Source organism: Malurus melanocephalus, unplaced genomic scaffold (assembly GCF_030028575.1).
Source record: "Malurus melanocephalus ecotype Western Australia unplaced genomic scaffold, MMel_1.1 scaffold_203, whole genome shotgun sequence".
Lineage (NCBI taxonomy): Eukaryota > Metazoa > Chordata > Aves > Passeriformes > Maluridae > Malurus > Malurus melanocephalus.
In genome coordinates, this window is record NW_026623435.1 from 15,933 (window position 1) to 29,152 (window position 13,220).

Sequence of the window (13,220 nt, forward strand, 5' to 3'; positions counted from 1 at the left end):
CAAAGTACAGATGATGAAAGAGAGGGAGTATCCCGCTTCTGCCATGGATTCTCACAGCAAGGAGCAATGGAAAACTTGGTGCCTTGGCTCCCATAAACCCCAAGGATCACGTGCGCCATTCCTGTGCCAGGGTGGAGGGAAACAGCATGTCTGCCTGGATGATGCCAAAATGCACATGATGAGTGGGCAGCCTGAGAGCTGACTCAGGTGCCTGGGGGGCCAGCCTTCTGAAAGGGCTTGTGGGGCACAGTGCTCCCTTCTCACAGGAGATGTGCGCTGGCTGAGCTGGCTGCCTGGTCTGTCACAGCCCTGGCAGTGCTCCTCCATGCTGGAGGAGGGAGTAGCACCATCTCGACATCTCTTTCATCTTCTTGAGGAAGCTTATATAAACAGTAGTACATTTTTCCAGCCTAAGATTACATTTGGTTTGTCATAGCTTGTGTTTGCAGGCCCTGAGGGTAATGACTGCTTCAAATTTTTGTAGCCCCTTTTTTTTTGCCTGTCCCAGTGGAAGATGCAGTTTTTAAGAGCATTTTGAGAATGATCTGTGCACAGCCTGCACATGCACACAGAGGCTTGATGGTCTGTCCACCGCTTTTGGTGGCAGAGGAAACCACCTTCCCTGAGGATCTCAAAATACTTTGTAGTCTAACTGTTCTATCAGCAATATATAATTGATTTTGGGTCCTTTCTTGGCAGCAGACGTGTTGCCTGTGAGGGGCAACGAGCAATCACAGACAGAAGTACCCAGGACAAAGCAGCCTGTCCTGAGAGTGGACAAAAAGAGGGTGACTTGAATCACCTTCAGTCATTCAACAGGTTGGCAACACCACGAGGAAAACAGCCAGGTTTCTGTACTCCCAGTCACGTGTGTTACCTATTTGATCACACTGTATCTCCATCCCTTGGGTTAGAGTTGCAAGGCACAGCAGCAGGGACGGCAGCGCCAGCACAGCAAAATGTCTGCCTGACAGAGCTGGTACCAGCTTTGTTATCAGAGCTCTGGCACATGACTTTGTGTCAGAGGGGGTGGGTTTTGCCCTGTCCCAGTATTTACCAACTGCATTAGTCACTGAAATCCTAAAGCTGTTACTCAGGTTGAGCAAGGGAAGCAGCCAGGTGACCACTGTCTGGGAAATGCCACAATGTTCAGCTCCAAAAACCTCCAACACCAGACACCTGGCTGCCCTCAGCATTGCAAGGGTGATGCACTAAGCTCAGTGAATATTTTCTCCCTGGGGATCTCCTAAGTGATACCTTGGGTGGCTGATCTTTTCTGGCACTACTGGGATTTTGAAAGTCTGGTTGTAATTTTTGTACCCCAGCCAAACTGTCCCCAGGGCACTATGCTGGGGACAGTTGTTGTCTCCTAGCCTGGAAATTCAAAGTATAGCCATCATAGAAAGACCTTTGGAAGACAGGATATCCATGTTCCCTGCACAAGATCAGCTTCCCTTTTACCATTTCCCAAGCCTCCCTCAAGACACCCTCCTCCTTCTCCTCTGTCTGGGTGAGCAAATAGTTGTAATCAGCAGGACTCCACTTTTTTTGGCTTCTGCTTGGTGTTCCTTTGAGAAGGCTCTGCGGCGGTCTGCCCCACTCGAGGAGTGTTTTCAATAATTTGCAGTTTATGCCAATAGCGAGAAACAGGCTGGCTCCTTCCTCACTGCAGGCATTATGGGATTCTTCCATATTCTGGAGCCGCAGCAGCCCCCTCTTAGCCCGCCACAGGAGCAAAACTTCAACTCTCTTGGGAGAGCAGCAGCAATTTTCAGTGCTCCAAACACAATCTACAGACACTCTTGCGACCTGAGATAAGGGCGGGGCTTTCAGACTGGTGTTAATTTGAGGGGTGCGCAACTCAAATTGTAGGAGCTACGCTGGGCTCCCTCCTGCTTTGGGATCCTGGCAGGAAGCAGAGAGATTGAGCCGGGTAGCATTAGGGCTGCCCGGTTTGCAAGAGTCTGGCAGGATCTCAGTGCTCGGGTGCGATACAGACCCACCCACCCCTTCCAGACGAGCTCCAGCTCTGCTATGTACATGTGGGAATCATTCCCCGACCAGCGCCGGTGTGGAAATGTCGGCAGGTCTGAAGCGTGCCGGGAAAGGAGAGCAATGTGCATCCCGGTTCTGATCCAGGGGCTGATCCCGGTGGGTCCCGGTGCTGATCCCGCGGCCACGGGACTGCGGCAGATCCCTTCCCCGTCTCCTTATCCGAAGGTGCCGCCGTGTGGAGGCACCGCCTCATCGCTGCTCCCGGCTCGACCGCGGCTGTCCCGGCTAGGAACATTTGGAAATTTTATTACCTTACTGCTCTTTGGTAAAACAATCATTCTGGAAGCAGGAGAAGGAGAAAGTTAAATTTATACCTAGTAATTTTGGGTTTTTTTGTTTTTTGTTGGTTTTTTTTTGTTTGTTTTTTTTGTTTTTTTTTCTACAGGAAATAATGAATGAGCTCATAACTTAAAGTTTCTGAGGTTTCAATAGAGTGGCCAAAATCAATCTCCATGCAGATCAACACTTCCTGCTCTTTTGTTTTTGCTGGCTGATTTTTAAGCAAAGGCTTAAATGCTGCAGTTTAGGGTTAGTTTTTATTTTTAATTTGCTTTATTCTTATACCTTTTCTGTTTTAACTTTAAAAAACATGAAATAACAATTTAGCTTCTGCTTGAGGGATAAATCAGAGGATAAGTATATCGAGCCCAGAATATTCATGATGAGAAAAGATTTAAGATTGCCTCCTGGCAACGTACCCTGATGAAAGCCTTTGAAAACCGTAACTCCTCTCATAAAATTAAAAAAAAAAATAAAATAAAATAAAATCAGTGAGTGCTTTAGTGCTTTTAGATCTCTTCTGTTAGTCACAGGAAAAGCTGAAGTCCCTTAGGGACTGCCTTTGACTCAGGGAGCTGAAGACATACTGCAACTTGGCTCCACTCCAAACAACCACTTGGTGTTTCACAGTCTTAAGAAAAAGAATAAAAATAATCTTAAAACCCCTCTTTTGTTTGTTAAACTGCTGCTCCCCCAAAGTAATGAATTAATGCAGCTATGTGTGTTTAGCTCTGAAAAAAAGCCTGGAACAGCAGCTCAGAGAGCTGGGCTGTTGGGCTGGGTAAAGCACTTAGATGTCTTAGATGTTTCAGCTGCCGGCACAGATGATGCTGTCCTTACTTACCCAAGCACACAAAAAGATGTTTCACATTTCTGGGTGCATAAAAGGGGTGGTAGCCCATCAGAGAGCAGGGCAGAAAGGGGACAGGCAGAGCAGAGCTGCCTCCTGGCAGTGCTGTCAGCATCAGGGTAACCTGGCAAGATGGGCTGTGGTGGAGGAGGGAGCCACCTCATGGGGTCATCCCTGCTTAGGGTGACAGTCCAGCGCCCTCCCTGCCCTCGGCCCTGCAGCGTGTCTGGGCCATACCAGCATTTCATAGCCAGCCACAGCAGTGGGCAGTGTAGAGAATGCTGCAGGGGGTGCAAGGAAGCATTAGTCCTAAGCCCACATTTGAGACTGATGCCTCTCCAGGAGAGCCTCTTGCTTTTGCACTGCACAGTGAAAGCAATCAGACTTCTTACATTCACTGTTATTTTAGGATCCTCCCTTGAATGAGATTTTGACATAGTACAATTCCTCCAAGATATTTTTTCCCCTTTAATCAGCAAGATTTTCAAAGGGCACATCTTAAAAATCTTTCCCTTGATTTCCTGCACACTTTTACTCATTGCTCTCTAGCATTTTTCACCAGGCTGTCCACAACATTTTGTTGGGCTGTCCAGTCCACAGGCTGTCTTGCAGAGCCCCTGAAGCTGACCTTTCTCACTTCCCTTTGCCTCACTTCTGCCTGGAAATGAGTAAGAGAAGGATACTTCAGTCTCTCTGTAGTGAACCATGTAAACTCCAGAGAAAGTGTGTATTGTGTATTACTTCATTGCCAGAAGACAACAGAAAAGTCCTTAAATAACCAGCCACAAGCTGCGCTCAATTCTATCTGGTCTCAGCTGTTGTTAAAGCAACAGAAGATGTCCCCAGTTAGCAAAGATGTGTGCAGGAGCATGTACAAAGCCTGCCAGCCTGTAAGCCTCTGGGCCTTGAGCCAAAGTAATGGAAAGCATCAGAAACAGTGTGGTTTCATGTGACTGTGACTGTGACTTTTGGATTCAAATCAATGCAAGGTTCAGAGGCTGCCAAGCAGTATGAAATGAGACTAATCTCAGAGACAGAACAAAGATGTTTTATGTAACTTCATACAGATTTGAGGAGAAAGAACAGAGGGCTGCTGAGTTTCACAGATGGTACCTCAGTCCACATAACATCTGCCCTTAAATCTTTGCAAATATAAGGAGAACGATAAAGGTACTTAGACAAAACCAGTCATTTCTCTCAAACACCTGGAGAAAGAGCATGAAAATGAAATATTCTAGCCTAAGTCAGTCCCTTAGACACGGTCAGATGACACTGAAGTGGCTTAGCCAGCAGGCAAGAAGCACTGGAGAATATGGGGTGAGTCAGGCTAAAGGCTATGGATAAACCCTCCAATGTTAAACTGTTGACAGGGCAGGAGGTGTAATGACAACAGGATTATGAAAGACTTAGTCAAGTTGCTGACATTTGAATAACCAGCTTTAAATCCTGAATGACCAGAGTCCACCTGATGTTAATGGGGAAGGACTCAGGAAAAGCACATGCTAAATGTCGAACAGCAGGGGATGAAAGCCAGAGCTGTAGCATGATGCTAAGCAAGGAGGCCAAGGAGAAGTGAAACCATAGTTTGCTACAACAAGCCTTTATGTCACCTTCTATCCCATGAATTATGCTAGAAAGTGAGTAAGAGTCTCTTCTAGAATAAAAGTTGTTCAAACCACAGAAAACCAAATCGGATGTTGCACTTTTTTAAGAAAATAAGAAGTCTAAGGAAGTCTGACCAAATAGCAGACAGAAATGACACTGTTTCCTGTTCCTGTCAGCAGTAAGTGTGGCTGAGACTGTGCTCTTGGCAAAAGATGCTCACCCTCTGCCAGAGCCACTGCTTCTTCTGCACAATGCTGTGCTGGCCACCTCTGTTGGTGTCATGGGATAAGCAGTGTGGCTCGGCAGGAGACTGATGTGGGTGATGTGCCTGTGAGCAGCTGCAATTGCACTGGTGTTCACACTCCTTGAGTGCTTTGTTCCCATGGCTGAAGGCAATGGATAAAATTCCTGATATTTCAGAACAGTCACTTAATGATGGTACCCGGAAGAAAATGGTGTTCAGCTTTAATATGTGTTACCAGTCTGTGCATCACTCATGCTGTTATGCTGTCACCTTGAAATCTTGCCTGGTCATATGTCTAGTAGAGAGATCTCTGCAGTCTGCAGGTATCCAGAGCTGTCCCACTAGGAATAAATTGTGTTCTATCTGACAGCTCTCGCCTGGCCAGCAGTGCTTTCACATGCTGGCAGGCACTCCCTCACTGCCTTCACAGCCTGAGGACAGACCTGCACTATCACCCCTGCTGGGAGAGGCCCAGTGGGCTGGAAGCCTAAGCTCCTGAGACAGTGGAATCACGGAGGAAAGATTATTACTCAGTGTGACAAAATGTTAGTATTAATACTGTCTTGTATTGTCTAAATGTGACAATATATCTGCTGCTACAGGATGCCAAATGAAAACGTGCACGGGCTGGTGTTGCAACCTATCATCATCCATGTTCACCTGCCATTCCAGGGAATGTGAAACTACACCCTGCTTTTACTCACTGAGCCAGGACACCTGAGGAACAAAGGTGCTCTAGGTCAATGGCTCAAATTCCACCCTCCACTCTCCTGAGCAAGTAAGAGAGTGTTGTTAGTGTCTGTCCATAACAGACTGTCACAGGATATATGTTGCACTCTTCTTTCACCCTGAATATCTGTAGAGAGTACCAAGTGTCATCTTAGGGGAGAAATGGATTCTTGCTACTTTCCAAAAGGAATTTCATGGTAAAAGAGCAAAACTGCTTAGTCCTTGTAAAACTCTGGTGCAGGATAAGTATGTAAGTGATACATAGGTTGGTTTCTGTTTTTGCTGCTGGCTGAATGTGGGTTGTTGGGTACTTCACACCCCTGGGCTTATGTTGGCACTAAAATCCCTTTTATCTGCCTTAATCCCTTGATGGGGTTTCTCTCTCTTGACTACATGCATTTTGTCTGGGCACCTACCCCACCTTAGTCCATGAGGGTCAGTCCACAGGCAAATGAAAGACACAGTCATCTCCAGATCTTAACGATATGTACATAGTGAGTCACTTTGTGGAGGTTTCATCTTCTCACAAGCTATAGAAAATGTTGAGCTGAGTACTTTGGACTCTATTCTGCAAACCTGAAGTTTGGGCAAATAACAACCATGTTTGGAGCACCAGGGCTGCCTGTTCTCACATATTTGGACAGTATCCACATATTTGGACAATGGCAATGTGGTCCAGCAGGGAGGCTGCAGACATCAAAAATGGATGCAATTATGGGGAATAAACATGGGAATATATGCTCTGAAGAGGAAGCTTTCCTCACAGCACTGCTGTGAAAAATAGGCAGAACAGAAAGGAACTAATTCTGTTTCACATTATTGCTCTCCATAAATCATCACTTGGTGGCAAGCTCAACTGGTCCACCAAAGGGCCAATTAAAGCAAAAGGTGGCTGAGCTCTGTTTATACTCACGGCTGTGTTTTATACTACAGGAACTGTAATTTGTTCCAAGAGGGTGGCATCTCTTCCCTTTCCAAGCAGAGATGATTTTCCATGTCTTACTCTGAGCATCGTTCCTTCAGTACACTCATGGTGCACTGCTGGGCATCTTCTCCAGCACAGTATTTTACAGCCCAGCGTGAGACATGATGGTGCAGGTGAATGCTGGTTAGCAGAAAAGTCACAGAATCATTTAGGCTGGAAAAAATTTACAAGATCAAGTCCAACTACCTATCAAGCACTGCCAAGTCCACCACTAAACCATGTCTCTGAGCACTGCATCAATACGTCTTTTAAATATCCCATGGGATGGTGACACCACCACTTCCCTGGGCAGCCTGTTCCAATGCTTGACAACACTCTCCATGAAGAAATTTTTCTCAGTATCTAATATAAACCACTACTGCTGCAGCCTGAGGCCATTTTCTCTTGCATGACTGCTTGTTGCAAAGACCGCCTCTTCATCTGGTTGCAACCTCCATTCAGGTGATTGAAAAGAGCAATAAGGTCCCTCCTGAGCCTCTTTTTCTRCAGGCTTAACAACCTCAGCTCCCTCAGCTGCTCCTTGTTATAAACACATATTACAGTTTGCTTTCACAAATATTAAGATGAGTGCTATGCGTACAATGTTGACTTTTTTGCATAACTGGCTTAGTTATGCAGACACAGTGGTAAAATCATCACTGATGGGTTTGTTTTTCTTTTGTAACTCAGATATAGTTATAGAATGCTTGTGGTTAAACTGAAGTGTTATGGATTGTGACTTAAACATTTCCATAAAAGATATTTTTCATATTATATCAAAACTATACAAAAGCTGCAAAGAAAGTCACCAAAACCCCTGCATGAGGCCCTGGCGGCAGTGGTCCTTAAAGATAAGAAGCATTACACAAACATTACATTCACAAAGAGATCACGATGCTTAGCACCTTCGGGTGGGGTGGCCATCGCCCCAGGACTACCAGCTGCCAGGCCAGCACAGATTCTGACAGCAAAAGGGTGGGGGTGGAAGGAACAGAGGCTTTGGGATGTGTAGTGAAAAGTCTCTAGTCAAGAGAGCTTGTGGAACACCCAAAGAAACCTAGCTGATGGGATCCCCCAACCTTCAGACAACCATATCTTGCCAATGGGCAGGCCAGGGGTGTCGTGACCCATTAGGGGCCCCTGCTACAGACACTACTCCATCAACAAGGACCATCTGCTGAAATTGCAGAATAGGGGTCACACACACACCACCCCAGGGGCATAAACATCATCACTGCTCATGCTCTAGAAAGGCAGATCCATGTTAAACAGTTCCTGGAAAAGTTTGGATATGCATAAATGCCTATGAATAAGCATCAGTCTGATGCAATACAAAATGTATTTAAAGATGTCTCCTGTCAATAGCAGGCGTGCCTCTGGCAGATCACCAAACACCTGGTGTCATATCCTTTTGCTTTTATGTCATTTATTAAAACCGTTTTAATTTTAACAGGAGAGTTAACCTCGTTTTTCACATCCTCATAAGAGTTGTACTTCAGAGCCTTCACCACTGGACAGATGAATAAGGTCATGAAACCTGGAAATCTGTCACAAGTATGTATTTTAAAATCACATGTTACAATGCACATAGAGCTCCTTCAGTGTGTGGCCCATTAGAATCCCTCCTCAGGGTAACATTTTCTAACACTTTTCCTGTGTATGCCCAGGATGTGTCCTGCTCTGAGTCCTCCCTACTAGCTTTGCCCGCCCAGCCCTTGCCCTGCACCCAGACCCCTGCCAGCAGAGCAGCCACGGCCATCTCTTGGCCCTACTGTCCCTCCCATATGACATCCAACGGGGACAACACCTGCCTACCAAGGCAGCCCTGCTGCAGGTCAGGCCAGGCTGCTCTCCTGCCGGTGATAACCAGCAGGCTCACAGTGAAGTTGACACCCGCTGTGGGCTCTGGTTCCTCTTTCAAGGCTCAGTCGATACCTCGAAGTCATCGTTGGCCCGTGCTAGGTGGAAGCGGTGCCAGGGCCGTGCAGGCTCCTCCCTGCCCGGCGGGCACCCAGGAGGACAGGGCAGCTCCTGGCCGCTCCCGCTCCTCTCCAGGATGTTGGGGACCGGTCGCCTTCCCTCCCTGTTTGCTTTCAGGGTGTTTGTCTCACCACACAGTCCTTTCCATCCCCTTTTCCTTCACAAGGCACGTGAGGTATTTTTGCTCCCCACTCTTTTCCCTCCTGTTCTCCCCCTCATTTTGTCCCCACCACCAGCTAAGCCCTATCTGTCTGGGCTCTCTCTGGCAGACGGGAGGCAGTCATGCCCTACCTGTACTGGGACTCGAAGCCGCGGCCGCCGGCGCATCCCGGGGCTGCCCGTGGCACCCACAGCTCGGGGAAGGCCTACGAGGAGCTGAAGCAGGAGTGCCTGCACAGTGGCGTCCTCTTTGAGGACTCCAACTTCCCCGCCTGCAACTCCTCTCTCTTCTTCAGTGAAAACCCACCCATTCCCTTCGTCTGGAAGGGGCCTGGGGTGAGTATGCTGTTGTGTTAGTTCCTCCCATCCTGCCAAAAGTCAGGCACTGCTGTGCTTCAGGAGTTATCAGGGAGATGTGAAATGCGGGGGTAAACCCTTCCCACTTCAGAAGCAGTGGCACAGAATTGGGATGCTGCTAACAAAGAGCTCAAGCTGCAGAATGAGACAGCTGGAAGGCTTCAGCCCATGTTTCAGGTGTAGCTCATTGTACAGACACACTTATCCAGGTGTATTTATGTGCATGTATGAAGACCTCATAATCAGCTTTTCTCTTACATTATTACCCAACAAAAGATAAAAATAAGAGGGCATGCAAGAAATTAAGGGCAAATACATTATGATAATGCTCTAACTTCGTAAAATTGAGTGTTGTTAATATAGGAAATTCGTAATTCAGATTAAACTTAAAATATTCAAACCTTTTAACTTTTAGAGTGTAAGAGTCCTATACTTACTTGCTTACTTCCATCAGGATAACTCAGAGCGGTTACAAATGCATGCCTTGGTTACTGAGCCATTCAGCAGTAGCCAAGGGCTCAGTGAGTATCTCTTAATGCATCTTGAGTAACAGTCATTAATAACACAGTGAGATCCTGAAGCAGCACTAGTCACATGCTGTCAGATCACAAACCCAGCATCACTACAGGTTCCTTCTCCCCCACTTCACTCTGTAACTAGCAACCACAGAAAATTTGTGGCAACGTTTCATTTCTTTGCTAATGACTGATGTTTATTCCCTTTTTTTTTTCCCCTGAACGCTTCTTTCTTGGTAGAAAACTTTTCTTTGCTAATACTGATACCAAGGGAGAAAAAGAACAAAATAAGCTTAAAGAAGGGTTCAAATTATCTTAATCCACAGTGATAGGCATTCAGTGTCTTAGCATCTTGTAGTTAACATAGTGCTGCTACAGAGCAGAATTAAAGCTGTTAGTCCTGGACAAGTTTCAGTTATGAAAAAAAATTGGAGACCCCTACACTTGGTAAGTGCAGCCCCCACAGGCACTGCTGCCTACCTGTGCTCCAAAAGTCAGGTGGCCTGTGGGGCTGCCCCCTAGCACAGTAGAGGGCTGCAAGGCTGAGATGCTTCGGGTGTGGTGACTCTAGAGTTCTGTGGGGCATCAAAAATGCAAGTGCCTGTGACACTTAATCATAAAGAACGGTTTTCCTTTGACCAGCTGTTAGCTAGCTTGTCTTTTTAAGGCTTCACAATAATTAAAATTTGGTGTGAAATGTGACCAGGAGTGGCTGAGAGCTTGTGTGTATGGTACACAGGGGCAGTGGAGAATGGTCTGTCTTCTTCAGGGTCTTTGCATGCTGAACTGGAAACATTTCCAGGATGAGTAAATTACCTCAAATGGCATCTGCCTTTACACTCCAATTCCCCCCATGCACTTTTGTGAGCTGCACAGTGAGAAGTAGGGGGAGGCTGAGAGGATGTGTAAGGACAGAGTATTAGTTCTGCTCTGCTCTGCTCTGGCTCCTCAGCATTTAAGCTGAATCAGTTTCATCTCTGTCATCCATCAGGAGCAGCAGCACAATAGAGACGCTCTAACAATTTAAATTTAACACATTTTACTTTTCAAGGTGAACCTGGGCCTGGAGTATGTGCCAGGTGAGTTGCCACAGCTCACCTGACAAAGCTGTGGTGCTGGAGAGGGTGAGCACAAAAACACGGCCTCTGAGGAGGTTGTCTGCACTCAAACTGCTTTTCATGGTGGCTGGTTTTTACTGCCTCTCCCACCAGCATTTTACAGTAGACTGGATGAAGTGTAGCACAATACAGACAGGTAATTGCAGGGACAAATAATGAAAATCTTCTAATTTACAATCTGTTAGAGTTTAATCTTTAGAAATGAGAGTAAAGAAGGCTTTCTCATTACTCTGACAGACATACATCTGCATATATGCATGTTTGTAGCAGCATGATCAAGACCTTCAAATAGCACTAATCTGTAAATCTCCCCCTGCAATCAGTGAGCTACACAGATCTGCCTGGCTTTCTAGTAACTGAAGTTCTCCAAGATTCAGATTTAGCAATCCTTTTTAATTACAAATTAAACCTTTGAAACTGTCTTTTATCAAAATTTTAGAACAATTTGAAGAACAGAAGACTCTTCTCTCATTTTATTTCCCCCTTTCTCTTCCCTTTCCTTCTTTGCTTCTTGCTTCCTAAAAATATGCAAATTCAGCTGCTGGGATAAATTCAACAGCTCAGTGTTTGGGAAGTTTAGACATATAAATTGAAAAATGAGGAAAAAAACAACACAAAAAAAGACGAACAGGTTTTACATTGTCAAATGATTCAGTGGTCTACAGGAGGAAGTGAGAAATATTCCTGATATGAACAGCCACAGGCAACCAGTATGACAGGTTGGGAGCAGGCAAAAAAAATGTAATCACAGAAACCACCTGGACAGCCTCACCCCCAACCTGTGTTAGGTCTCTGTGCACCCCCTCTACCAGTGTGAGACAGGCACAGGGGTGCAATTTGTTTTCTTTTGCGTTTAAAGAAACACAGCTTTAATGAAGAATCGGGAGAGTCATGGGTCACTGTGTTTCATCTCTCTGTAGACTGCACGTTCCTACTGCTAGGCAATATCCTTGTACAGGTGAATCCTTGATTTACTGCATGCTGGGTGTGAATGCTGGGTTTTGTCCTTTAACATACTGAAAGTCCTGATACATTATTACACCATCTGAAACTCCTTTTAAAATGAAAATTATTTTTGCAACACCCACTCAAAACCTGTACAGTGTGTTTTCTTTTCTGTAGTAAACAATGTGGTACAAGTCCAGTCAACATCCCAACAATTCCTTTTTTTTGTTTTGCTCCTTTGCTTCAGGTATAGGAGGTTGAAAACATTTTTCCATATGTCAGTTGCAGAGATGTGTAATGAACAATGAGTTATGAATCCAATGTTCAGAACCCATGTCAGTGGTAAGGTTTTTTTATCTTGTCCCTTTCTAACACACGGGGTTTCTTGGTAACAGCTCTAAATGCATTACATGCAATGAGAATTATGTCTCCTAGGAGTGATGGTGTTAAAACAGAGTGTGTAGTTGAAGATCAGCTACTTTATCAGCCATTGCTGTCTCAGTGTCTGAAGGCAACGAGCTGTGGTTTTATTGTTCATGCCCAGCCCCAACACAACTCAATGTATTTAACAAGCAGGCAGGCCAGGTAAGGAGGAGCTACTGTTTGATTTCCCTTTGCTCCACACTCTGGGGACATGGTTCTGCTTCCTCCTCCCAAGAGCACCTGTGTCTGCAACACAACCTGGCCAGCACCTCCTCCCCAGCAAAGGCAAGCAAAAAATATGCAAACCAGTTTTCTCTTGATTGTTGCCTCTGCAGGGTAAGCGCAGCAGGAGCAGTGCTGGCTCACTGAGGGGAGTGCCCTGGCTCCAGCAGGGGCCAGCAGCAGATGCTTCAGCAATATGTGCGGGAAGCCAAAAAAACTATCAATATTCTGCCCTATGGTCTGAGAAAATGCAGTGAGATGAACTGAAAACAGTTCGATTTCATTTAGACAAATGCAGTGATTAAATGACTGAATATGTTCTTCTATTCCCCCCATCATTAACTTGTTTCATTTGCCATTTGGGCAGAAGGATCTGCTTCATGCCACAGCAGTCTGATTAACTACAGGCATACTCCTGCAGTAATATACTAGATATTCTCATCTTCTCTCTTCTATTCAGTTCAATCCATTACATTCAATACACAGTTCATGGGAAAATGTAGAGAAGTTCCTGCCACATTTATTGGTTTATCACTGCAATTTTTCTGTTCAGCTGTGGTGCTAGTAATTGAACTAAAACAGTAAAATGAATGTGGGCGAATTGCTTTTATGTCACCATGAGCTCCAGTCCCTCTGAGCTCTGAGCACACAAGGGTGGGTAGTATCAGCTCCTCCTAAAAATTAGCAAGGCTGAAGTCTGTTGTTAGCTTATTTGAGGAGGAAATTGTCTCATGGTGGTCCGACTCTGTATGTTTCAGGTATTACATCCAAGTAA

General features: G+C 45.6%; 1 protein-coding gene across 1 annotated transcript in view; it reads left to right on the forward strand.

Annotated features, from left to right (window-relative positions):
- Positions 1-8,988: 8,988 nt before the first annotated feature.
- CAPN9 (calpain 9) overlaps positions 8,989-13,220 on the forward strand; it is a 46,448-nt gene continuing 42,216 nt past the window's right edge. Inside the window, 1 exon segment of the mRNA XM_057373641.1 lies at positions 8,989-9,201. Coding sequence (XP_057229624.1) covers positions 8,989-9,201 — 213 coding nt within the window.